This window comes from Mobula hypostoma, chromosome 24 (genome assembly GCF_963921235.1).
Source record: "Mobula hypostoma chromosome 24, sMobHyp1.1, whole genome shotgun sequence".
Classification (NCBI taxonomy): domain Eukaryota; kingdom Metazoa; phylum Chordata; class Chondrichthyes; order Myliobatiformes; family Myliobatidae; genus Mobula; species Mobula hypostoma.
This window is the reverse complement of record NC_086120.1, coordinates 27,552,306-27,578,422: the sequence shown is the minus strand read 5'-3', so window position 1 is coordinate 27,578,422 and position 26,117 is coordinate 27,552,306. Positions and strand designations below refer to the sequence as shown.

General features: G+C 45.0%; 2 protein-coding genes across 12 annotated transcripts in view; both read left to right on the top strand.

Moving 5' to 3' along the window:
- Nucleotides 1–9,317: 9,317 nt before the first annotated feature.
- On the top strand, nt 9,318–20,912 carry klhl26 (kelch-like family member 26). Of its 5 annotated transcripts, XM_063032200.1 has the most exons (4): nt 11,345–12,053; nt 15,407–15,656; nt 17,465–17,564; nt 18,532–20,912. In XM_063032200.1, exon 4 carries the CDS (start codon nt 18,536–18,538, stop codon nt 20,111–20,113), a length of 1,578 nt encoding a protein of 525 aa, XP_062888270.1. In that variant the 5' UTR covers nt 11,345–12,053; nt 15,407–15,656; nt 17,465–17,564; nt 18,532–18,535; the 3' UTR covers nt 20,114–20,912. The 5 variants fall into 5 exon arrangements, with proteins under 5 accessions (XP_062888267.1, XP_062888268.1, XP_062888266.1 ...); XM_063032197.1 differs by lacking the exons at nt 15,407–15,656; nt 17,465–17,564 and adding an exon at nt 9,318–9,427 and having other exon boundaries at nt 11,871–12,053; XM_063032196.1 differs by lacking the exons at nt 15,407–15,656; nt 17,465–17,564 and adding an exon at nt 10,652–11,320 and having other exon boundaries at nt 11,871–12,053.
- Nucleotides 20,913–21,448: 536 nt separating this feature from the next.
- The window catches only part of LOC134337302 (CREB-regulated transcription coactivator 1-like), a 60,040-nt gene continuing 55,371 nt past the window's right edge, over nt 21,449–26,117 (top strand). For all 7 annotated transcript variants that reach the window (XM_063032194.1, XM_063032191.1, XM_063032195.1 and 4 more), the window contains exon 1: nt 21,449–21,782. In XM_063032194.1, coding sequence (XP_062888264.1) covers nt 21,657–21,782 — 126 coding nt within the window. In that variant the 5' untranslated portion in view covers nt 21,449–21,656. The remainder of the gene's footprint in view (nt 21,783–26,117) is intronic.

The window sequence follows — 26,117 nt, the reverse complement described above, 5'->3', positions numbered from 1 at the left end:
TACCACTGCCGCCAGCAGTGCATTCCTCACACCCACCTCTCTGTGTGAAAAACTTACCCCGACATCCCCCCGACCCTACTTCCAAGCACCTTAAAACTGTGCCCCCTCGTATTAGCCATTTTAGCCCTGGGAAAAGGCCTCTGGCTATCCACATGATCAATGCCTCTCATCATCTTATACACCTCTTCCAGGTCACCTCTCATCCTCCGTCGCTCCAAGGAGAAAAGGCCAAGTTCACTCAACCTATTCTCATAAGGCATGCTCTCCAGTCCAGGCAACATCCTTGTGAATCTCCTCTGCACTCTCTCAATAATATTAACATCCTTCCTGTGGTGAGGCGACCAGAACTGAACACAGTACTCCAAGTGAGGTCTAACTGAGGTCTTACATAGCTGTAATGTTACCTCACGGCTCTTGAACTCAGCAATCCAGCATACTTTCCTAATCGATCACTGTATCTATTCGTATTCTACATAATACAGGTAATGATCAAAGGATTCAAAGTACGATTATTAGGAAAGTATGTTTGCAGTATACAACCCTGAGATTCGTCTTCCCAAAGACAGCCACAAAACAAAGAAAACCATGGAAAATGTTCAAAGAAAAAAAAATCAGCCAATCTGGCCCACACCCCACGTGCAAAAAAAAACCAAATTGCGCAAATGGCAACAAGAAGCAATGAGTGAAAACACAGAAATTAAAATGCAAAATCGAAAGGGTCCATATTTAGTTTATTATCTGTGGGCCGCCCCGATCCAAAGTCACCCGGAATATCAACAGGAAAAGGAGCGACCAGGAACTACAGTCGAAACCACAAACCACAGAACCAGAATTTCAGTATCATCCTCTGACAGCATCAAGGAAAAAAATACAACAAATGTAAATGAAAAGCCACTAAATATAGATACATAAGATAGCTTAGTGAGACTTGGTTGCAGGAGGGGCAAGACTGGCAGCTCAGTATTCTGGGGTTCAGTTGTTTTAGATGTGACAGAGCAGGAGGGATTAAAAAGAGGAGGGATGGTGTTACTATTCAGGGAAAAAGTCACGGCAGTGCTCCGTCAGGGCAGACTGGAGAACTCGACTAGTGAGGCGTTATGGGTGGAACTGAGAAATAAGAAAGTTATGACCAGATTAATGGGGCTGTATTACGGACCACATAACTTTCCAACAGATTTAGAGGAACAAATTTGCAGACAGATTGCAAACTGTTGTAAGAGACATAAGGTCATTATAGGAGGTGATTTTAACTTTCCACATGTTGATTGTAAAAAGATTAGATGGAATAGAAACAAGAGAAAGTCTGCAGATGCTGGAAATCCGAGCAACACACACAAAATGGGATAGAGTTAGTCTGATATGTTCAGGAAGTTTCCTTAATCAGTATGTAGAAGTCCCAATGACAGAGTGTGCGATACCTGATCTGCTATTAGAGAATGAGACAGGGCAGGTGACAGAAGTTTGTGTAGGTGAACACTTTGCGTCCAGTGATCACTGTGCAATTAGTTTTAGAGTAAATATGCAAAAAGATAGATTTATTTCACAGCTTGAGATTGTAAATTGGAGAAAGGCCAATTTTGATGGCATCAGAAATGATCTGGCAAGTGTGGATGGGGACAGGCTGTTTTCTGGCAAAGGGGTACTTGGTAAGTGGGAAGCCTTCAAAAGTGAAATTTTGGGAGTACAAAGCTTGTATGTGCCTGTCAGAATAAAAGGTAAAGACAACAGGTGTGGGGAACCTTAGGTATAAAGTGATATTGAGGCCCTGGTTAAGAAAAAAAGAAGGTGCAAAGCAAGTATAGGTAGGTAGGAACAAATGAGGTGCTTGTGGAGTATAAGAAATGCAAGGGAACACGTAAAGAAATCAGGAGGACTAAAAGAAGGCATGAGGTTGCCCTAGCAGACAAGGTGAAGGAGACTCCCAAGGGATTCTGCAGATATGTTCAGAGCAAAAGGATTGCAAGAGCCAAAATTGGTCCTCTGGAAGGTCAGAACGGTAATCCATTTGTGAAGCCAGAAGAGATGGGGGAGACTTAAATATTTTTTTGCTTCTGTATTTACTTAGGAGACACACAGAGAATCCATAGAAGTGAGGCAAAGCAGTATCAACTTCATGGACTCTATACAGATTACAGAGGAGGAGGTGTTTGCTACCCTGAGGTAAATCCCCAGGCCCTGACAAGGTATTCCCTCGGACCCTGTGGGAGACAAGTGCAGGAATTTCCAGGGCCCTAGCAGAGATATCTAAATCATCCTTAGGTGACAGGTGAGGTTCCAGAGTTTTGGAGTTTAGCCAATGTTATTCTACTGTTCAAGAGAGGGTCTAAAAATAAACCAGGAAATTATAGGCCAGTGAGCCTGACATTATTAATGGGAAAGTTATTGCAAGGTATTCTGAGGGACCGGATATCTAAGTATTTGGATAAACATGGACTGATTAGCATTGATCAGCATGGATTTGTTTGTGGTAGCATGTCTAACCAATCTTAGAGAGCTTTTCAAGGAAGTTACCAGGAATATTGATGAAGGCAAGGCAGTGGATATTGTCTACATGGACTTTGGCAAGGCCTTTGACAAGGTCCTGCACGGTAGCTTGGACAAGAATGCTCAGTAACTTGGCATTCGAGATGAGGTAGTAAATTAGATTAGATATTGGCTTTGTGGGAGAAGCCAGAGACTGGTAATAGATGTCTGCCTCTTTAACTGGAGGCCTGTTACTAGAGGAGTGCCACAGGGATCAGTGCTGGGTCCATTGTTGTTTGTCATCTATATCAACGATCTGGGTGATAATGTGGCTAACAGAATCAGGAAATTTGTGGGTGATACCAAGACTGGGGGTGTAGTGGACAGTGAGGAAGGCTATCATGGCTTGCAGAGGGATCTGCACCAGCTGGAAAAATAGGCTGAAGAATGGTAGATGGAATTTAATGCAGACAAGTCACTTCAGCAGGAGTAACTGTGGCAGGTCTGATACAGTGAACTGAGGAGTGTGGTAGAACAAAGGGATCTGGGAATACAGGTCCATGATTCATTGAAAGTGGCATCACAGGTAGATACGGATCGTAAAGAAAGCTTTTGGCACATTGGCCTTCATAAATCAATGTATTGAATACAGGAGATGGAACGTTATGTTGAAGTTGTGTAAGACATTGGTGTAGCTTCATTTGAAGTACTGGGTGCAATTTTGGTCACCAGCCTACAGGAAAGATGTAAATAAGTTTGAAAGAGCACAGAGAAAATTGATGAGGGTGTTGCCGGGTCTGGAGGACCTGAGTTACAAGGAAAGATTGAATAGGTTAGGACTTTATTCCTTGAAATGTAGAAGATTGAGATGAAATTTGATAGAGGTATACAAAATTATGAGTGGTATAGATAGAGTAAATGCAAGGAGGTTTTTTCCACTGAGGTTGAGTGGGACGACAACCAGAGGTCATGGGTTAAGAGTGAAAGGCGAAATGTTTAAGGGAACATGAGGTGAAACGTCTTCACTCAGAGGGCCATGAAAGTGTGGAACAAGCTGCCAGCGCAGGTGGTGCATGCAAGCTTGCTTTCAAAGTTTAAGAGAAGTTTAGATGGGTACATGGATGGTAGGGGAATGAAAGGCTATGGTCCCGCCGCAGGTCGATGGAGAAGGCAGCATAAATGGGTTGGCATGGACTAGATAGGCTGAAGGGCCAGTGATTGTACTGTACTTTTTCATGACTCTATGACATAGATTGATTGATGGTCCATAAAGAAATGTTAGGCACAGGAGTGTCTGTGTACCTAATATAACTGACACCTGACAGGAAATAATGAAGTAGCGGTGTTTGGTGTGGGGTGTGGGGGGTGGTGTAGATATTTCTTGGTACAACCTCATAAAACATGAGTTAGGCAATACCTGAAGCAATTGCACCCATTTCTGGTCACCATATTAAAGCCCTGGCAAGGAGATTCCTTTGCTTACTGGAGTACTGCAAGCAGTTTTGGTCTGCATAATTAAGAAAGGATGTACCACCCCAGGTGTCACGTTATTATTAGGGAGAGAGAGAGCCTGTGGTATGCTGAAGTACCGGGTGAACGAGTAGTCTTTGGGGTATTGCAAGTCTGTGTCTTTGTTGATGCTTTGCTGCGCTCTTGAGTGCTCGTTGGGGGGTGCTGATGCTTCTTTTACTGGTGGGGGAGGGAGGGTCATTGCTTTGCTGCTGCTTGTGCATGGGAGGGGGAAGCTGGGGGGGGCCTTGGGGTTCTAACATTTAACTGTCTTTCATTCTTTGGGGTACTCCTCTGTTTTCGTGGACGTTTGCGAAGAAAAAGAATTTCAGGACGTATGTTGTATACATTTCTCTGACGTTAAACGTACCTTGAAACCTTTGAGACGAGAGTGGCAACAGTGATATTTGTGTATACGGATGTTATAGAACAGAACTAAAAGCCTTGACTATGGATGTAAGAACAGAAAGGCATGCATTGTTTATTCTTGCGATTGTTTTTTATTGAGAATTATAAAATATTAAGGAAGGGCATGCCTACCGGCTCTACAATGAAGGTTAGTTTCAGGGATTCCTGTGATGAGGGGTTTGATGTAAGAAGAAAGGTTTGGCTGGTTGGGCACGTACTCGTTTGTGACAAAGAGCATTGGGTAAACACACTCCTTATATATGTGCATTTACACACAAACAGACACTGGCTTGTCATTCTGCTGTCGATGCACTGAGTGCATGGTATATTCACCGGTATATTCCTATCCTAAACAGAGCTGATGCTCACAGTTTGGACCTTATGGCGACTTTCCCACCATGCACAGTAGAAAATTCTATTTCTATGGTAATGCAAATGTGTAAATAGTATATATTGATTACCTCTAGTTAAGGTAGACACTCCTGTTTATTTTGTGATATGATTGTACCTACATTGTGGGGTGTATCATATTCTATTTCATGTGCAGTCTTAAGTTAACCTTGTGGGTAATTAAAGGTGGTATGTCCTGGTGCCTAACAAGGGGCAATCATTGCTCTCAGTGGGAGAGAGAGATCAGGGCTGCCACCAGTTCACACTGGACAAAGTATGTTGCTATTATTGTGTTTTTTTTGTAGATATCTTGTTGTAAATATTGGCAATTTTTACGATTTTTGCTATTTTTTGTAAGTTTGTTTTCGAGAGATAAGCACCGTGCACTAAAGTGCTAAGTGACTCCAGCCATTTAACCCAAATAGTTAACATCACTGAAGGACCTTTGGACCGCATAAATTTTGCGACGGATTGATTGGTGAATACTGCCAGTAAATTCTCCAGCAATCCAGAACTGCGAGGCATAATTTCCCTATTAAATGTCACTCTTTTAAGATAGAAATGAGGAGGAAATTCTCTCAGAGGATAATCAATCTTTTAAGTTCTCCACCCGAGACAGCAATGGAGGTAACGTTAGTGACTATGTTCAAATTCGAGAGCGACAAGCATTTAAATTTTAATGGGATCAGAGGGTATGGGGTGAAGGTCTGGTGTGGAAAAAGCAATGCCCAAGAACAGAGAAGCTTATAGAAAGTGGGGGAAACAACCTGTGGACCGACAAGAGGATCTCACCCATGCTGTAGGCTTTGGAGGCTTGCGTGCCTCAGTGACCCGGAGGGCTATGCTGACTGGAGTCAGGGCTTTATGCTTTGGCTTTCGCCAGGGTCACCCATGCCAAATAGGTCAAAGGGTAGAAGTCAGACTAAGACTGGTCCACCGGTCCTCCAGGTTTTGGGGCTCAGCTCGGGGCTAACTACCCTGACTGGCCACGGCAATGAGGAATCATTCTATTTCTGAGTCTCCACCCAGAAGCTGCATGACACGATGAAGGAAGCCCTGAACACCACCAGAGATGAAGGAGATTCACTACTGCCCTAAACACCATCAGCAGGCAGTAGAGAGAGGCAACATATAGACCCACTTCCAAGGACTCTAACATGTTCTCAGTGTTTGTTTGTTGTATTTGTTTATTTATCTATCTATTTAGTTATTTATTTACTTTACTGGCACAGTTTTCTTTTGTTCATTCATTTCTTTCAGCCGGTATTTGTTTATGTGTAGCTTTTCACTGATTCTATAGTATTTTCTTTGGTCTACTGTGAATGCCTGCAAGAAAATAAATCTCAAGGTGGCAGATACCTGCCTTGGTAATGAATTACTTTGAACTTTGAAGGCAGGAAACTAGATCAGCTGTGACACTATTGCGTGCTCTCCAGATGTCTCGTTCCTAATGCGAAAATAATCCATTTATTCCCATTAACCAATCTCAATCCATACCAGTAAATTACCCCTAATCCAGTCCTGATGAAGGGTCTTGGCCTGAAACATCGACTATTTATCCCCCTCCATAGATGCTGCCTGACTTGCTGAGCTCCCCCAGCAACCTATGTGCGTTGCTCAAGTTTTCCAGCTGAATCTCGTGCCCATTTAATAGCCTTTTGTGTAAGATTTTATTGAAGGCCTTCTGAAACTCCATATGCAGCACAGCCACCACCTTTACTTGTTACGGCCTCAAAAAATACTTTAATGGATTTGTCAAAAGTAATTCCCTTTCATTAATTTATGTTGTGTCCATCCAATCCCATAATTATTTTCTAAATGTCCTGTAACCACCTTCCTAGTACAGTGATAGATTGCAGCATTTACTACTGAAATCAGTCTAACTAATCTGTAATTTCCAGTTTTATGCCTTCCAGTTTTCTTAAGCAGAGGGGCTACATTTGCTGCCTTCCAATCTGTGAAATCCTTTTCAGGATCTATGGAATTTTAGAAGATGACCACCAGTGGACTCACTATTCCTCAGCTTTACAAAGTGACAGGGAGAGAATATATCCGTGGAGAAGTATTTTGGCAGTGGTGATCGTAATTGAATTAGATTTAGCATAGTACTGAAAAGATAACCCAGAAAAACAGGGTTTCAATTAGGATAAGATGACCCAACTGTTCATGGCAGGTGTATTTGGTCTTGAACTATAGAAGATTGAACTGGGTCTGACGCTACAGGCAGAGGTTTATGAGAAAGAAAGAGAGGCAGAGGAGGAGAAGGGGAGGGAAAATGAGGGGGACAAGGAGAGGGAGAAGGGTAGGGAGAGGGAGGGGATGGGGAAAGGGAGAGAATGGTGTGTGTGTGTGAGAGAGAGAGAGTAATAAAAGTGAGCGTGTGACTGTGAATGAATGAGTAATTAAGGAACTGTTATCCTAGTATGGTGTGAAATCCACGCTGGTTAAAGAGAGGTATAGCTAAGATATATCATAACATTCTTTGAGGAGGTAACAAGGTAGATTAATGACAAGGGTGCATCTCATGTACTATTTAGGCATGGTGGTTCACGCAATATTCTACAGTAGTACAGGTGACTAGGGTTCAATTCCCGCTGCTGCCTGTAAGAAATTTTTACATTCTCCCCATGACCACATGGGTTTCCTCCGGGTGCTCCGGTTTCCTCCCACAGTCCAAAGACGTACCGGTTAGTAGGTTAATTGGTCATTATAAATTGTCCCGTGATTAAGCTAGGATTAAATGCGGCTCGAAGTGCCAGAAGGGGCTATTCCATGTTGTATCTCAATAAATAAACTAATACATTTGGCAAAAGCTCCCACGGCGGTCCAATCCAAGTCAAAGCCCTAAGGATCTATAGAAAGGAGGTAAACTGGACCAAAAATTGGCTCAATGGGGAAAATATGCAATCATTTCCAATTTTTTGATTCAGATTTCTAACATCCAAAGCACCTTTTTCTTTTGGAGTGTATATCTTACCACCCAATCCCAATCTGCTACCTCACTCTCTGGTATTAGTCCCACTGGGAGCAACGATTCTGATTGACAAATAACCCAAGACACTAAGAAAGCTCATATAGTTCCAAAAATGAAGCACAGTGAAACGCCAGCGGAGGATAAAGGCCGATCATGGACCATTGATCCAACTATGAGGGATTGACTTTAATGGTAAAGTACAGACTGCGTGCCTGAAAAAGAGTGGATTCCCACTGTATAACAAAGTCTTATTTGATAATTAAAACAAAATATTGATGGACATACTCAGTCAGGTATCATCTGTAGAGAGAGAAATAGAATTAATATTTTAATAGATGATTTTTCATCTGAAACTGAGAGGTTCTCCTTGAATAAAAACACAATGAAACATTTATAAGTTTCAGTACAAACTCTGATGAAAGAATATTTATCTGAAACATTAGGCCCTTTTCCCCTACGATTCTTGCTCAGCCTGCTCTGCACTTCCGGAACTCTCTGTTCTATTTTTATCATTTTAAATGTTTCTAACTAGCCATCACTAATAGGGGACACTGCTTACAGGGACAAAAATGCCACACTCTCAATAAAGGAGAAAGGCTGTAGATCTTACAAGACAAACTACAGTGGTGGGGACAAATAACAGAAATGCCTCGAAGAGGAAGTTGTGTGTAGAGAGAGAGAGGGAGGACCTTAGATGGTTTGGTGTTGAGATGAAATGGAGAAGAATGGGAGGGAGGCACAAACACCTGCACAGAGCCAATGGGTTCAATAACCTGTTTGTAGTTTAATTCATTAACATGTGCATTAGAGATTCAACATGTTCAAGGTTTTCTTGAAGAAATCCAATGTCCCTACTGGCTCCTAGGAACCTTTGGCCATTAAACTACTTAAAGTGGAGGAGAAGCATTCAGCATGGCAACTGCAAGACCACGCATCCAAAAGCAGGCAAAGAAGGCCTTCTATAAAACAGGGAATCGAGCACACCACCTCAAAACCACCTACCCTATAGACCTGTTTGAGGAAATGCCTGAAGTTCCCACATTGGTTTTCATCAGTTACCACAACTCCCTCAAAATCAGGGTATAACCAAATAACCAAAATCAAAAGTGCACAGCTGGATATTGAAGTAAAAGCATTGTGTTGGAAACACTCAGTTGGTCAGTCAGCGTCCAAGGAATGGGGAGAGTTAATCCCTCAGGACGAAAACCCATAATCAGGACTAAGAAAAAAATCACCCTTGATCCCGAGGAACTGCATAAGTATTCCTCTCTAACTTTAGCTGTGAGAAATAATATTTAGGGTAATGCCACACCATTTGCCCCAGTCTACTCCTCAGCCCTGCAGTGACCCACTGATCCACAATGCTACTCCGCCTGGACATAGCCCCGCCCCCATTCTCCCCGCTCGGCCCCGCCCCATTCCCTCCGCTAGGCCCCGCCTCATTCTCTCCGCTCGGCCCCGCCCCATTCTCCCCGCTAGGCCCCGCCCCATTCTCCCCGCTCGGCCCTGCCCCATCCCTATATGGCCACGCCCTACGTAGTAGGGCCTGAATGAGGCCACGCCCTGCGCCGCCGCCGCCGCCACCGCCTCTCCCCCTCCCCCTACCCCTACCCCTACCCCTACCCCGCCGGATAACATGGCTGAGTCCGGCAGCGGCGAGTCCCCAGCCGTGCGGCGAAACAGGTAAAGGCGAGCCTGAGGCTTCAGCCCGTCACAGGCCCCAGGAGCAATCAGCGGTTTGCGGACAAATTGCGGAGCGTCGTGAGGCCGATATCTAGACGGCGGCCCGAGCAAAGGGAGAAGCGGTGCCGATTCCCTCCTCACCTGTGCCGCCTCACACAACAGCGCCGGTGGCCCGTTCACCTCACCTAACCGGCCATCCCAAGCCCATCTCCCCATCCCAACCTACACCTCTTCCCATCACGCCACCCCTCCCCCTTCTCCCCCTCCCCTCCCCCTTCTCCCCCTCCCCCTCCCCTCCCCCTTCTCCCCCTCCCCTCCCCCTTCTCCCCCGCCCCCTCCCCTCCCCCCTGCTCCCCCTCCCCTCCCCCCTTCTCCCCCTCCCCTCCCCCCTTCTCCCCCTTCCCCTCCCCTCCCCCCTTCTCCCCCTCCCCCTCCCCTCTCCCCCCTCCTGCCCCCTCTCCCCCCTCCCCCCTCCTCCCCTCCCCCCCTCCTCCCCTCCCCTCCCCTCCCCCCCTCCTCCCCTCCCCTCCCCTCTCCCCCTCCTCCCCTCCCCTCCTCCCCTCCCCCTCCTCCTCTCCCCCTCCTCCTTCCCCTCCCCCTCCCCTCCCCTCCCCTCCCCTCCCCCTCCCCTCCCCTCCCCTCCCCCTCCCCTCCCCCTCCCCCTCCCCTCCCCTCCCCCTCCCCTCCCCTCCCCCTCCCCTCCCCCTCCCCCCCCCCTCCCCCTCTCCTCCCCCCTCCCCTCCCCCTCTCCTCCCCCCTCCCCTCCCCCTCTCCTCCCCCTCCCCCTCCCCCTCCCCCTCCCCCTCTCCTCCCCTCCCCCTCTCCTCCCCTCCCCCTCTCCTCCCCCTCCCCCTCTCCTCCCCCTCCCCTCCCCCTCCCCTCCCCCCTCCTCCCCCCTCCCCTCCCCTCCCCCCTCCTCCCCCTCCCCTCCCCTCCCCCTCCTCCCCCTCCCCTCCCCCTCCCCCCTCCCCTCCCCCTCCCCTCTCCCCTCCCCCTCCTCCCCCTCCCCCTCCCCCTCTCCTCCTCCCCTCCCCTCCCCCTCTCCTCCCCCCTCTCCCCCTCCCCTCCCCCTCTCCTCCCCCCTCCCCATCACCTCACCTCACCCCATCACCCCACCCCTCCCCTCCCCTCCCCATCACCCCACCCCCCCTTCCCCATCACCCCACCCCTCCTCTTTTCCCCACTCGTCATTCTATGGCCCCACCACTGTATCACCCAATTCTTCACCATTCCTCTCCCCATCATCCTACTTCATTCTTCTGTCAACTCACTGCACCTGACGAAGGGTCTCGGCCTGAAACGTCGACTGCGCCTCTTCCTATAGATGCTGCCTGGCCTGCTGCGTTCACCAGCAACTTTGATGTGTGTTGCACCTTCCTGTCAGTTTGTTCCACTACCCATCACCCCACTCCACCTCCCCACACCTCACTCGCTCTCCTGTCATCCAGCTAATCTGATTCTAACCCCCCCCACCTCTTGCAACCTTGCTGTCAGCCCATACCACCTGCCTGCCTCAAGCATGCCCCCCCCCACCCTCACCCTCACCCTCACCCTCACCCCTCTAAAGACACATTCTTGTCTGTGACTGCCTCTAGATTAGCGCTCTCCCTCCCCTTCACCCAACGCGAAGGGCATCTCTGACCCCGTGCCTGCAACTCCTTGCTCCCCACCCTGCCCCACGTAAATAACTGAAGCTAACACGCAAACATGGTATATGTTTGTCTCATTGCAAGTATGAAAATTGTCTTATTTTAAAGGGTCCCTGTGAGACCACGTCTGGAATATTAGGTCTTTTGGCCACCTTATCTGGAAAATGACATACTCTTGAGAAAGGATGTGCTGGAAAGATTCACCCCACTGTTTCCCAAGATGCAAATCAATTGTTTGTGTGGAGTGAGTGTGCAAATTATGCCTCCTTTCTTTAGAATTTGGAAGATACAAAAGACTCAACATGATAGATGGGGAGATGCTATCCTCTGCATAAGGAGTATAGCACCACGAGTCGCAGCCTCAAATAATCAGGATTGAAATTAAGAGAAGTTTCTTTATTGAGATGGTGTTAAATCTTTGGAATTCTCTATCCTGCAGTATCAGGTTATTGGTTGGATTGAAAACTGAGAATTGACAGATTTCTGGAAATGAAAGGAGTAGGTCAGGAAAATGATGTTGATGAAGAAGAGGAGCCTTGCTCTGGTTGAAAAGCGAAATGGTCTACTCCTAGTTCTTATGTTATTTTGTTCATCCATCCATCTCTACCTCTTCACTCTTCTTCCTCATGCCTAACTTCTCCATTTCTCAGTCCTACCCCTCACTTCCCCTAGAATCACCTCAGGGTGAGGTGCAGTGGATTTAAGAAGATTCCAGGCCCTAGTTGGAGTGCGAAGGTGAGGACTGGCCTTGCTCACTGATGCTCTGCCTCCTTGCTCTCTCTTTGTCCCCACAGCATAGCTGCGAAGAGATGTGCCCTGCGTCACACCTTCTCAGCCCCAGGGCACAGTGCCAGCCTCCTGCAGGGCCTGTCGGCACTCCGAGCCCACGAGCAGCTCCTGGACGTGGTGCTAATGGTGAATGCGGTGATATTTCGGGTACACCGCGCAGTGTTGGCCGCCTGCAGTGACTATTTCCGGTGAGTTCCCTGCATCACTTCAGCTTGCTGTGTGTTTACCAGGGAATGGGTGCTGAGCAGGCTCCGTAGAGCTGGCAGGGTCCCAGCCCCCTGGGGGGATCCTGTTCCTTGTTGCAGATGTGTGAAAGTGGGGTTCCATTCCTCATTCTGTGGCTGGGAGGACGAGGAGAAGGGCTGACATCCTGTCCCTCATTCTATGAGAGAGGAAGAAGGGTAGGGCACTGTCCCTCATTCCATGGGAAGAGGAAGGGAATTTTGGGATTCATGGAATGAGGTGAAGAAGGGTAAGGTAGGACTCATTCTGGGGAGAACAAAGCCCTCAGAAAGCGGGATGGCTGGGATTCCATCCCTCACTCTTGGGGAGTGTAAGGTGATGAAGAGATTGGCGGTAGGTTGTGGGTTGCCCCATCCGTCATTCTGGAGTGAGTCGGGGAAGGAGGTCACCCTATCCTTCATTCTAATGAGTCTCATTTCATACCACATTCTGTGTTTGTAGGGGTGTGGGATGAAGTCCCATTCCCCTTTTCATTTTATTTTATGGTGGGGGGAGATTGGTATTGGTGCTAGGAGTTGGTGATTGAGAGTCAACTTGTCCTTTATTCTTAAGGTGTAATTGTTGGAAGTGCCACATCCCTCATTCTGAGTTGGGGTGGGCTCTCGGTTTATCTCTCAAGGCAGAGGTTGCCAACCTGGGGTCCATGGATCCCTTGATTAACGTTAGGGCGCCTATGGCATAAATTAAGGTTGGGAACCCCTGCCTTAAGGAGAGACTGTTGTTCTTTACGTGAGATTGGTCAGTGGTTCCCACTGTTTTACACAGTGATGGGCCCTTTTGCTTAAAGATGTTTTACTGCAGGTCAGGCTTGTATGTCCAAGATTATGGCCCCTGATTCCAGATCCTCCAGTCTCTCAGCATCAACTCTGAAACCACCTGCATTTACCCATTTAATTGGGAGCTGGTCTGGGATTTCAAATGTGGAAATCCCAAACTTACCGATAGAATTGGTGTTCCCAATACGTACAACTCCACAAGGAGTTCAGTAGTCAAACCAGTTTTGCTGTGATTCCCCAGCATTTATCGTGGGAATTATATAGCTCCGTCTACATCAATGAAGATGTAAAGAAGAAGCAATGTTGAAGTTAAGTTCCATTTTGAATTATTTCAGTTTAATATTTTAAATTATTTCTACTTATAAAACAGATATTTAAAAAGTATTGATGTTAAAAACGCAAACATGAGGAAATCTGCAGATGCTGGAATTTCAAGCAGCACACACAAAAGTTGCTGGTGAACGCAGCAGGCCAGGCAGCATCTCTAGGAAGAGGTACAGTCGACGTTTCGGGCTGAGACCCTTCGTCAGGACTAACTGAAGGAAGAGTTAGTAAGAGATTTGAGAGGGGGAGGGGGAGATCCGAAATGATAGGAGAAGACAGGAGGGGGAGGGATGGAGCCAAGAGCTGGACAGGTGATTGGCAAAAGGGATACGAGAGGATTATGGGACTGGAGGCCCAGGGAGAAAGAAAAGGGGAAGGGGGGGAAGCCCAGAGGATGGGCAAGGGGTACAGTGAGAGGGACAGAGGGAGAAAAAGGAGAGAGAGAAAAAGAATGTGTGTATATAAATAAATAATGGATGGGGTACGAGGGGGAGGTGGGGCATTAGCGAAAGTTTGAGAAGTCAATGTTCATGCCATCAGGTTGTTGATATTCACAGCTTTGCTGACCATCGAAGATATCAGGATGTTGCCTGAGATCCTGTTAGTATGGAGCCTGCTTCGATAGAGTCTGGATGCTTCATGTCAATAAAATGATTCCTCTGCCCTTGGACTTGATAAATGTGGCCGCATGGAGACCATGGGACAATGCAGCAAGATTTGGTTGTGTATGTTTTGATGCGATCCCCTCATTCCTCCTAACTATAGTTCTCATGCTGAATTCCTCCAGTGGTTCCATGATCGGAGTCATTAAGAATGAGGATCTGGTCCACCCAGTGTTATTCCTACTGTGAAAAAGAGGTCACAGGGATGGTGAGGTACTCTTCAAGTTGAAAGATGGGTTCACATTTATATTGCAGTTTTCACTGGCCAGCGTAGCATTTACAGCCATTGAAGTGCCTTTGAAGAATAATTAAGGTAAGAAGTGTTTTAGCAGTTAGTGTACAGCAAGCTTCCACCAATCACAGTGGCCAAATGATTTTTTAAAAAATATATTGGTTGGAGGATAGGAATTAGTCTGGAACACCAGGAAATCTCTGGAGTGATCTTTGAAACCATGGTTTCCTCAGGCTGTGAAAAGTTGTTGCTGCATTGTGAAGATGTATATTACAGCTACAAAGTGTATGCTGATGAGATTTAGAAAGGATGTCAATCATGTAATCTGTTGTTTTGCATCTTGCGCTTATTTCCTCCCCGTGAATACTTGTCAGACATCCATATGTTAGAATATAGAAACAGGCCACCTCATCCTGCATCAGATATTGTTTCCCCTCTTTGTGATTATATAGCTCCCTCTACATTTACCTTCAGTATCACTCCAGTTCCCAATCTCCTCCTTGACCCATGCCATAATCTAATCTCAAATGTTGACTGAGCTTTTGTTTCAACTTCTTACTTCATAGCAAAATCCACAGCCTTGATTTCTTTGTTGTTCTAAGTTCTTTGCATTTAACTTTATGGTCCTGGCTCTTTGATCTAGATCAGGGATTCCCAACCTTTATCCGAGGGGTGCGTGGACACCAGGGTGGGAACCTCTGATCTAGATCTTTGATTGCAAAGACAGTTGTGACTCTTGTTATCCAATTCATTCAGGCATTTTGGATAGAAGCTCCAGGATGGGTTTGTGTTGATGTGCATGGGCATGGGTTATATGCAGTGGGTGGACAATATATTGTAAAGTGGTGGTGGACAGCAATCAATAATATAATCATTTTGGATTTTTCTGTTCTGTTAGTTAATCTAAAACAGCCCGGCAAATTATGTTTATGTGGCATCTTTAACGTTGCAGACTGTTGCAGAATTATTTTCAAATAATGGAGATACCTTGGTTTGTGCTCTCATTTTTTTGTAAGCATTCTTAAATGTAGGTGGCCGAGATGCTTTGTATCCCACCTGTTTAATCGTTTCTTTATACTGCTGGGATTCAGGGCAGTTGAGGATGGACAATAGGTGCTGGTATTATCAGTCATATCCACATCCTGTGAACAACTGGTGCAAGAGATGTGATATAAGCAGGGGGTTAGTGGATCGGCTTCCACATCATAGTGAAGGCTGCCAAATAAAAGTTCAAAGTTCAATGTACATTTATTATCAAAGTTAGTCTGTCACTGTATACTACCTTGATATTCATTTTCTCACAGGCATTCACAGTAGAACAGAGAAATACAATGGAATCAACAAAAAAAACTACACACAAAGACCAACAAACAACAAAGTGCAAAATACACATCAAAGTTGCTGGTGAACGCAGCAGGCCAGGCAGCATCTATAGGAAGAAAGTGCAAAATAAGTTAAATTGCAAATTTTAAAAATGTAAAAAAATACTGAGAACATGAGTTGTAGACTCCTTGAAAGTGAGTCTGTAGGTTGTGGAATCAGTTCAGAGCTGAGGTGAGTGAAGTTATCCACGCTGCGATGGTTGAAGGGTAGTAACTGTTCCTGAACCTGATGGTGTGGGCTTGGAATCAGTTGAAAGAGAAACATTTTGCCCACTGAACTTGATTTTAAAAGGATCTTCTTGTCAAATGTAACTGCCAAATTGCCCTGTTGCTTTTCTTGTTATATTTTAACATCACGGACTTGGATGTAGGGAACAGTATTTAAACATTTGTTGATAATACAAATTTTGGCAATGAGGTAAACAGTGAATCATTCAATATAAACTGGCATGAATGGGAACTGAGTTGACAAGCGAATCTTCTGCGCCGCAGTACTGACTCCTCTGTGATTCATTGGATAAAACTAAATTACAAAGTACCAGTGCTCTGCAAATATATTCCTTCTGTCAAGACTTCAATGTGAAATCCTAGTGAGCATCAAAATCATCACAATACCAGGCATTCAGACCCCAACTCTGATCTTGCTCACAGTCGACAGCAGGTCTCATTCTATTTCCCTGTCAGTCTGGGTGCAATATCACTTACTGACCTCAAATCTCATTCTTACATATCCAATGACATGAGTTAAACAGGAGGACATATTGGGGTGCTTTATTAAGTTGCAATGCCTTTCACGGTTGCTAAATTTAGTTGGTAAGAGAAGAGGTTTTCTGAGAGCAAACAGATTACTCTACTTTGGATAGATTGCATTATGATATTTACACAGTAGCCATTTCATTAGGTGTATGTACACCTGCTCATTAATGCAAATACCTAATCAGCCAATCATGTGGTAGCAAATCAGTGACTAAAAACATGCAGACATGGTTAAGAGGTTCAGTTGTTGTTCAGACTAAACATCAGATTGGGGAAGAAATATGATCTATAAACACAGGTGTTGGAAATTCGGAGCAACACACACAGAATGCTGAGAGGGTCTCAGCCCGAAACAACAACTGTTTATTCAATTCCATAGATGCTGCCCGACCTGCTGAGTTCCATCAGCATCTCGTGTGGGTTGCTACAGAAATGTGATCTAAGTGACTTTGGCCGCGGAATGATTGTTGGTGCCTGAGGGGGTGGTTTGAGTATCTCAGAAACTCAAAAGAACATTCAGCAAGTGGCAGTTTTTTGGACGACAGTGCCTTGTTAATCAGAGCCCATGGGACAATGGCCAGACTGATGCAAGCTGGCGGGAAGGCGACAGTAACTCAAATAACTGTGTTACAACAGTGGTGTGCAGAAGAGCATCTCTGAACGCACAATAAGTCAAACCTTGTAATGGATGGGCTACAACAGCAGAAAGCCACTAAGACTCACTTAGTTGGTCACATTAGCTGTAAGAGGTACTTAACAAGGTGGCCATTGAGGGTATGCTGTGGAAGAGAGTTCTACAGATATGTTTCAACAGAAGAATATGAGTTGAAGCAAGAAATAGAGGTATTGATTATTATAAGAAATATTTCCAGAGGAAATTTAGTGCTGACCCAGCTTCTGGGTCAAATACTTAAGCTGAGGCCATGGAAGGAATGTGTCTGGTTCAGCTCCTTTTCCTTCCCAGCAATTGGCATTAAGCCTTCGTGCTGTCTGGTGCGGGTGGGAAAGTGTAGGAGGAATAAAAATAAACTAATGATGGATGGCATTAAAATGAAAAGCAATGTCGATCCAACATGAAATAATTAAAATAAAATTCCTCAAAGATTAAATCAATTTTTTGAGAATTGAGCATAAATAATTTGAGCACAAATTATGTTCTTTAAACCAATAGAAGAGAATGATGAAGGTTATGTAATAGATGCCTATTATATATTGATTTTTCAGAGGCATTTGAATAAGTACAACAGAGGCAACTTACTTCAAAAATAGAAACACGTATATCGGGGGGCAGTGGTAGAGGCTGTCGGAAAGGAGATGGTGAATGGTAGGAAATTTTAATCACCTGTGATTGGTCTTAAATTTTTATGTTTAAATTGCTTTGGCTTGAAGATAGAGAGTATAATTTGTTAATTGATGGCAAAGTGCTAAAATGGGATACAGGCACATTTCAACACAACAGTGGTTGCTAATGCTTTAACAGCCAGTGTTCTTGAACCATAGTTTCAGAGATACAAGTTTAAATCCCATCATTGAGTTGGGAGCTTTAAGTTTAATTAATTAAGTAAAAAGAAAGCTCATCTCAGTAATGAGAAAACTACAAGATTATTATAAAAACCCACCATCAAGGAAGAAAATTTACCATCCATACCCAGGATGCTTGATTGGGACATCAGACTGACTAATGTGTGTGACCTTAACAGCCTCAGATCAGGGATAGACGATAAGTGTTAGAATTGCCCATGACATCCACATCCTGTGAATGAACTAAAAATAAAGGACTAATAAAATGGACTGAAGGTACATTTTAATATCAGAAACTGTGAAATTCTGCACTTCAGGAAAATAATTTAGATAGGCTGAGACAACATGAAGCAGAGGAAAGAGACATTTTTGGTCATTGTTAAAGGTGGAAATGCTAGCTGATAAGGGAAGTTAAGAAGGGATGCTAGGCTTCATAAATAGGTTTAAGTAGAAAAAGAGTGAAGTCAAACCAAAACCTTACAAATTGCTGGTTACCCCTACAGCCGGAGAAAATCAACTTTCAGGTTTAAGAGGTTCACTAGGATGGTTCTAGGGATGAGTTTCCACAGTTAAATGGAGGGATTTGAGAAACTGATTGTTCTTGGAGCAGGAAAGACTTGGGAGAGATTTGTGATGTTCTGAATTGAATTGTTATATAAAAATGAAGCAGTTGATTTATTCACAGCAAACTCTACATTGAGTAAAGTGTTAATGTCATGATCATCCATCTGCTATGTGTTTGGTTCATTTTTGGATCTGTTTCTTCCCAGGGCGATGTTCACAGGGGGAATGCGGGAAATGGGCCAAGATGTCATTGAGTTGAAAGGGGTGTCTGCCAGGGGTCTGAGACACATCATTGATTTTGCATACAGTGCTGAGGTGACATTGGACCTTGACTGCGTACAAGACGTGCTGGGAGCTGCTGTCTTCCTGCAGATCACGCCTGTGGTTGAATTGTGTGAGCAGTTCCTAAAGTCGGCCATGAGCGTGGAGACTTGCCTCAACATTGGCCAGATGGCCACCACTTTCAGCCTCACCTCCCTGAAAGAGTCAGTGGATGCCTTTACCTTTGCTCATTTCTTACAAATTGCAGAGGAGGAGGATTTCCTGCACCTTCCCCTCGAGCGCCTTGTCTTCTTCCTGAAAAGCAACAAGCTGAAGAACTGCAGTGAAGTTGACCTATTCCGTGCTGCCATCAGGTGGTTGCAGTATGATGAGACGCGACTAGCTAATGCCAGCCTGGTCCTCTGCCACATCCGCTTCCCTTTGATGAAGTCCACTGAGCTAGTGGATAGCGTCCAGACACAAAGCTTAATGCTGGACGATCCCATGTGTCGTCAGTACTTGTTGGAAGCCTTTAACTACCAAATTCTGCCATTTCGACAGCATGAGATGCAGTGCAGCCGAACTATGATCCGCTCAGATACCCTCTCCCTAGTTGCCTTCGGTGGCACTCCCTACACTGACAACAACAGGACAGTCAGCCGCAAAGTCTTTGTTCTTGCAGATGGGAATGCCCGTCAGTTCTCGGAGTGGCCCGAGATGGAGATAGGCTGCAGCCACGCCTGTGTAGCTGTCTTGGACAATTTTGTGTACGTGGTGGGAGGTCAGCACTTGCAGTACCGCAGCGGCGAAGGGGCAGTCAGCTGTTGTTTCCGCTATGACCCGCATCTCAGTCATTGGCTGCGCATTTGTGCCATGCAGGAGGCTCGCATTCAGTTCCAGCTGGATGTGCTGCAAGGGATGCTGTTCGCCACTGGGGGGCGTAACCTTTCTGGGAGCCTCTCCACAGTAGAGTGTTATTCCCCACGACGCAATGAATGGACCAATGTATGTTGCTTGAAACGGCGGACATGGGGACATGCAGGGACATCCAGTGGGGGCAAGCTCTACATCTCTGGAGGGTATGGTATCACCATTGAAGATAAGAAATCTCTTCACTGTTATAATCCTGAAACAGATCTCTGGGAACAAAAGGCTTCAATGAATGAGCCGCGGGTGCTTCACTCAATGGTCGGGGCAAATGGGAGGATCTATGCTTTGGGTGGCCGGATGGACCATGTTGACCACTGCTTTGATGTCCTGGCTGTTGAGTATTATATCCCTGAGAATGACCAGTGGACCAGTGTCAGTCCAATGAGGACAGGCCAGTCTGAAGCAGGTTGCTGTGTATTACATAGAAAGATCTATGTGGTGGGAGGTTATAATTGGCACTTAAACAACGTGACAAGTGTTGTGCAGGTTTATAACATTGGGACAGACGAGTGGGAGAGGGACCTGCATTTCCCCGAATCTTTAGCAGGGATTGCCTGTGCTCCTGTTGTCTTTCCACAGCTTTCAGCACAGAGATAGTGATGGTAATGCTCCTGGATAGATTAAGAAGCTGGAATGGGGACTGGGAAGAGAGCCCAATGGATCTGTTAACATCACTACACTTGTTTGTCCAAAATTGTAAAGAATCAGTTCAAAGCCAGTTTTATCCAGGAGTTTTCACTGATCAGCCACCTAACCACTTTGCCAGAGACCTTGATTAATTTTGGGGATGAAAAGACAGCTGACTACTCAGTTGGCCTTCACTACTTTGCTTTGTACCATGCATAGGCTCACTACTTCCATGGTGCTGCATTCATTGTAGTAAGTTCCTATTTAGCTCCAAGAAGCCATTGGATCTGGAAGGATTTAAATACAGCCTGTGAGTGGGCAGCAAAGCAAATCAAAATGCAAGGTGCTGGCCTGCAGCCCCTGTTGCCTTGTATGTCTCACTGTAGCTTGTGTTGCCCGACTCTTGCATGCCAACTCCTGTTGTTCTCCCGCCTTCTTCCCCCCCAATCAAATTGATTTTTAAATCACTGAATGATCAAGTTTTGATACAAGCCTCTTAAAACCACCTAATGCAAAGAAAAGCAAATGGGAATTCTTCAGAAATCTGGAATCTGTTCAAAATTCATGGAATTCTGCTGCTACTGGGACCATTTTCCATTAATTAATCAAACTGTGTGATTATGACATCTGGAAATAAAGTGTGGAATCTATGTTGAAATGCACTGAATGTTGAACACTAATATATTTGGTAATTACTTGTGTCTAGAAACTGAATACTGTTCTGCCACTAATTTAAACCATCTATGTAAAATGTAATATTACACTTGTAGTTGAGATATGAGCTGCTGCTACCTGTGTATTCCATTTGCCAGGGCTAACACTAATCACTCAGACTGGATCCTTGCCACGACTCCATATTCCTTGTCAACTCTGGGCTTGTGGGGTCTGGGCTCAGGAAGGATGGATGGGGCCATGAGGTTCAGCAAGGAATAAAATGGAGATTAGTTTGAAAGTATAGGGTTGGAAGAGAGGCTGGGAAAGAAAATTTGAGGGTGCAGGAAATGGAGAGTGTGCATAGAGAAGGGAATTGGGAAGAGAGAGCAGGGGCTGGTGCGTGGATGGGATCGGGAGTGTGTTGATTGTCAGTGTCAGAGTTGGATGAGGGGTAACACACAAAAGTACTAGGGGAATTCAGCGAGCAGCACTGAAGGGAAATGGACGGTTCGGGTCGAGCCTTTTATCTGGAATGTCGGAGGGTTGCAACCCGAAGTACTAACTGTCCATTTCCCTCCTCAGAGACTGTCTGACTCAACGAGTTCCTGCAGCTCCTTTGTGCTTTGCTCCAGATTTCAAGCGCCTGCGGTCTCTCGTGAGGAACACGCTTGCCTGGGTGATGGAGAGTGGGCTTAGTGGATAGAAATGCGGGCTTTGGGTTTGGCTGCTGAGGGACAAACTTGCAGGAGGACGGGACGAGCGAAGCCCCCGCTGGCTTGTTCCTCCCTGCGTGTTGACGCAGAGGTTGTTGCGTGCGTGCGTGCGTGGTGGCGTAGGATGAAGGAGGCGGTTGCGGAAAATGGCGGCGTCGAACAACCCGCGGAAATTCAGCGAGAAGATCGCTCTCCACACCCAGAAACAGGCGGAGGAGACGGCGGCTTTCGAGGAAGTGATGAAGGACCTGAGCATCACCCGGGCGGCCCGAGTGAGTCCGCGCCTCTGCTTGGGGGCCGCTCGCTGTCCACGGGAGGCTGCAGCTGGGGGTGGGATGCGGCAGCCCCCGGACCTCAGGCCGTGGAAAGGGGCCGGCGCTGCCTGAACTTCCACAGGAGCCGAGTGTCCACGGGCTCTAGCGCGTAGTCACAGGACTCTTCCGGAGCCGACGGGGACATTTGCAAGAGCCGCTGTTATCGGCCTCCAGACCGGGCCTATTTGCTTATTTGCATTCCTCTATGAACCCGTCGACCCCACACTGAACTGCCAGATCTCATTCCGAACCTACCCCTACGGCACACGCTGATTCTTCCCCAACCCACATTAACCCCATTCGGCTCAGTTAGCACCCCGCCCCCACACGGCACTGTTGACTCAGAATGAACCTAGATCTCACCGCTCCTTACCCCATGACCCTACACTGAACCGCTGAAATCTCCAGCAACGTAAAGACCCCAAATCATTAATTTGTCACTGAATGCCCTGACATATCGTACCGCCTGACACCCCTATGCTCCACGTTAAACCCAACAAGCCTACACTGACTCCCTGATTGCAGAGAACGCCCCTAACTCCCACAACATCACATCGAACCTCGTCACTAGCGCACAGTAAAAATTGCATGAGTCCACTCTGATCCACCTTGTAAAGCACTGTGAAATATTTTGTCTAAATAAAGATACCACATAAATGCAAGAAGTTCACCCCCACAACCCACCAATCTGAGACATAAGAATCAATATTTGTTCAGGGGTATCAGTACCAAACCAATTTACCCCACTCGCTGCGCACCTTTGTCGCCCCCCATCACTTTTTGGAATAATTTTCTCACCATATCCCAATTCTTTTTAGTGAAATTCTTAAAGATCTTATGTTCGGAGGATAATTGTGCATTTGGCTTATATTTGAATTTCTTGGTACATAAGTTTTGGATTGTTTTCAATGTGTTGAGTGAAACAGGCTGCGTTAGTTTCAGATGCAGGAATGTGTCAAGAAATGTAAACAGATTCCCAGAAATTGAAAGTTGGTGCAGTTTGTTGTCAGTTAAAGTGCTTGTTCTGTTTTCCTGCCACCTAACAAACTAGCAGGTTTTGTTTGCTTTGAGTATTGTTGAACTTATGGCTTTGTGTTTTAAGAAATGCACCTTTTATCAACAGAACATTGCTTCCATATGAATGCCCATTTATATTTCAGCGACAAACTAAACAATGTCAACAACAAAACTGATGCTTTTGAATAGTGTGAACACTAGGCGCAGCTGCTTCACTTGCACAGACTTAATGAAAAGCAGAAATGGGATCCCTCCGGCAGTGGATTTGATCGATATCTGATCAAAGGATAAACCGTTTTTTCTGGTAGTATCAAAGTAGAGGATAGCATTAAAGATAATTGGGCAACAAAATGAGGAACAGAAATAGGCCACTCAGCCCCTTGAGTTTTGAAGTGGACCTGCATTTCTGTATATGTAACTGCTTATTTGTTCACTTCTATAATCTTACATTATTTAGTCACCTATCTCAGTTTTCAAATTTGCAATTAATCCTCCACCTTTTTGAGGGAGAGAACGATGTTTTCTGGCATCATCACTGGAACGAAATGGAAAATAATGAAATACAGTAACAGCAGAGAGAGAAAATAGTGTTAATGTTTCATGGAGATTAGCTTTAGTCATGTCTTTTAGATCATTTCTGGGGTGGTTTAGCTCTTTGTGAGTGTCTGGATAAAATCTGTTGGATGGATAGCCAGAATACTGATTGTGACAACTTGAAATAGTAAATGTGGTTTTATGGGATTCCATAGTTGAGGGACCGGAGAGTTCTGTAAATATTGCATTTTGTCTGTCGGTAGGGAATTTCAAATTGGCTTGAAGGGATAATGAAAAAAAGAGAGGGAATATTCAGTCTGTAAGAAATAGGAGACAGGAACTTGCAGCCAAATCCTGAAGGACATAGCTATCAGTTTGTGGCAGGTAGTGCATGTGGGAACACAAGATAGAGAACACATTCTCATCCTCACTAATTTACTTGTATCTGTTCATGATATTGATAGGAGTTGACTATCAATAAAATTCTCCCGTTACAAAGATGATGCTTTTCATTGCGTTGTGAGGCATTACTGGAAAGGATGGACACAGAACAAATATAGCAGCTCAAAGCTGAATTTCCATTAGGCATTGTGGCTTATCAGCAGCAGCTCAATAAGCCACAACATACCTACATCATGGTCTACGATCTTAGTACCTGACATCCCTCACTCTGCCATGCCATCATGGGGGCACCTGGGTTCAGTGGGAAGAGTAGAAGAGGAGATCAAGTACAGTGCAAGCTATATTTTAAAATTAGACCCTAACATGTACATAAGAACGGAAGAAATATGAGTGGAAGATGGCTATCTGGGCTTTCAGCTCTTCTCTGTCGTTGATCAAGCTCACAGGTGATCCTGTTAACATACATCAAAGTTGCTGGTGAACGCAGCAGGCCAAGCAGCATCTATAGGAAGAGGTGCAGTCGGCGTTTCAGGCCGAGACCCTTCGTCAGGACGTGAGGAAGGGTCTCGGCCTGAAACGTCGACTGCACCTCTTCCTATAGATGCTGCTTGGCCTGCTGCGTTCACCAGCAACTTTGATGTATGTTGCTTGAATTTCCAGCATCTGCAGAATTCCTGTTGTTTAGGTGATCCTGTTGCTCAGTTCCATTTTCCTGCATGATCTGCATATCCCTGGATTCCCTTATTCCCAGAATTCAACTTTTGGCTTTGAACAAACTCAAATAAATCTCTGGAGCTGTTTGAGTTAGGGAATTCCTAAAGATTCACTGCCCTCTTCAGTAGGGGAAAGGAGTCCTCATAAACAGTCTAGCCCAAATTGTTAGATTGTAAACCTGGTTCCAGAATCCTTAGCCAGAATAAAAATATCCTGCATCCTTCCTTTCAAGTCCTTGACAAATTTTGCAAATTTCATTGCGATCTCCTCTCATTTTGTTTTAAACTCTAGGGAACATAAGCCTAATATTCTCAAGTTCTCCTCGTATGGCAAACTTGTCATCCTTAAATCCTTCTAGTGGAAGCCATGTGATAGTGAATAATTAAACATGATCTTGCTGTCTTGGTATGAAGAGGAGACTCCTTAATCATTCTCATTTTCAGTAAGTTCAAAGCTCACAATATGTAGCAGTCTTCAGTCAGAATTGCTGATTAGTCGAATTACCTAGGCCTCCTGAGGTCTCCCATCATTAGAGGTCAAACTATAACCAATTTGATTCACAAACCAAATGCGTGTATTCCTACCACAGACTTCATTATCAAACTTCTGTGTGCCAGAACTAGAAGCATTTTTTGCTGACCAGTTTCAGTAGAATGAAATGTAAAATATGCGGTCCTCAAAATAACTGTTGAATTTCTGGTATATCATATGTTTTTCAGTCATCAGTAAAATGCCAGATGTTGTTAAGGATGGTGTCCAAGTGGCAATTATGATTTAGATCCCAACCAAGTCTACTTAACTCAAACCTTTGATCCAAACTTGAGCTAAATTACAAAGATGAGCTGAGGTAAATTTAATAGTAGCTGTCAAAATGAATTGGATATGTGCTTTAAAATGGTTTGTAGATCTGTGGGGAGAAGGTGCAGGTGTGGGACAAGCAGGATAGGTCTTGAATAGAGCTGATTTGATGGGCCAGATGATCTCTCTGATTTTGTGATTATTGACTTTTCTTAAATCATGTCAGAGATTATGTGTAGTAAGAATTCCATTCCTTTTGTAACACTTTCTATAGCGATCCCAACTTTATATAGATATTATTTGGGTTTGATGCAAGCTAAGTTCATTCCAAATAACAACCAGACACTGATACATTCCAAAAAAGAAAGTCTGACCACATTCCCTTGACATTTAATGTCTTTAGCTTTCTCTTGCATGCACATGGCAGGCATAAGTAGAAATGTCAGAAAGGTAGTACATGATAATAGCTGAGATGGGACTGCAAAATGGTCAGGTCTGGGAAATGAATATACTAAAATAAACAACCTCTATTCAAGAAAAGAAGGGGAAGTTTTAGAAATAGTCATAATGATTTAAAAAATAAGCCAATGATGAGAGAGAATATAAAGAGAGTTCAGCTGTTACTTAAATAGAAAATGATTTAAGATGCTGGAGAGCATTGGGTATAACAATAGCAAATTAGCAGAAATTAGTGACTAAAACAGAGTAAATGCAGGATGGCATTAGTGGAAATACTGTGTCTGAGATATTTGTGGATAAACAAACTAATTCATGCTTAAAAAGTGATCAGTTTTTTGGAGGAAGGTTTTGCTAACAAGCTTAATGAAA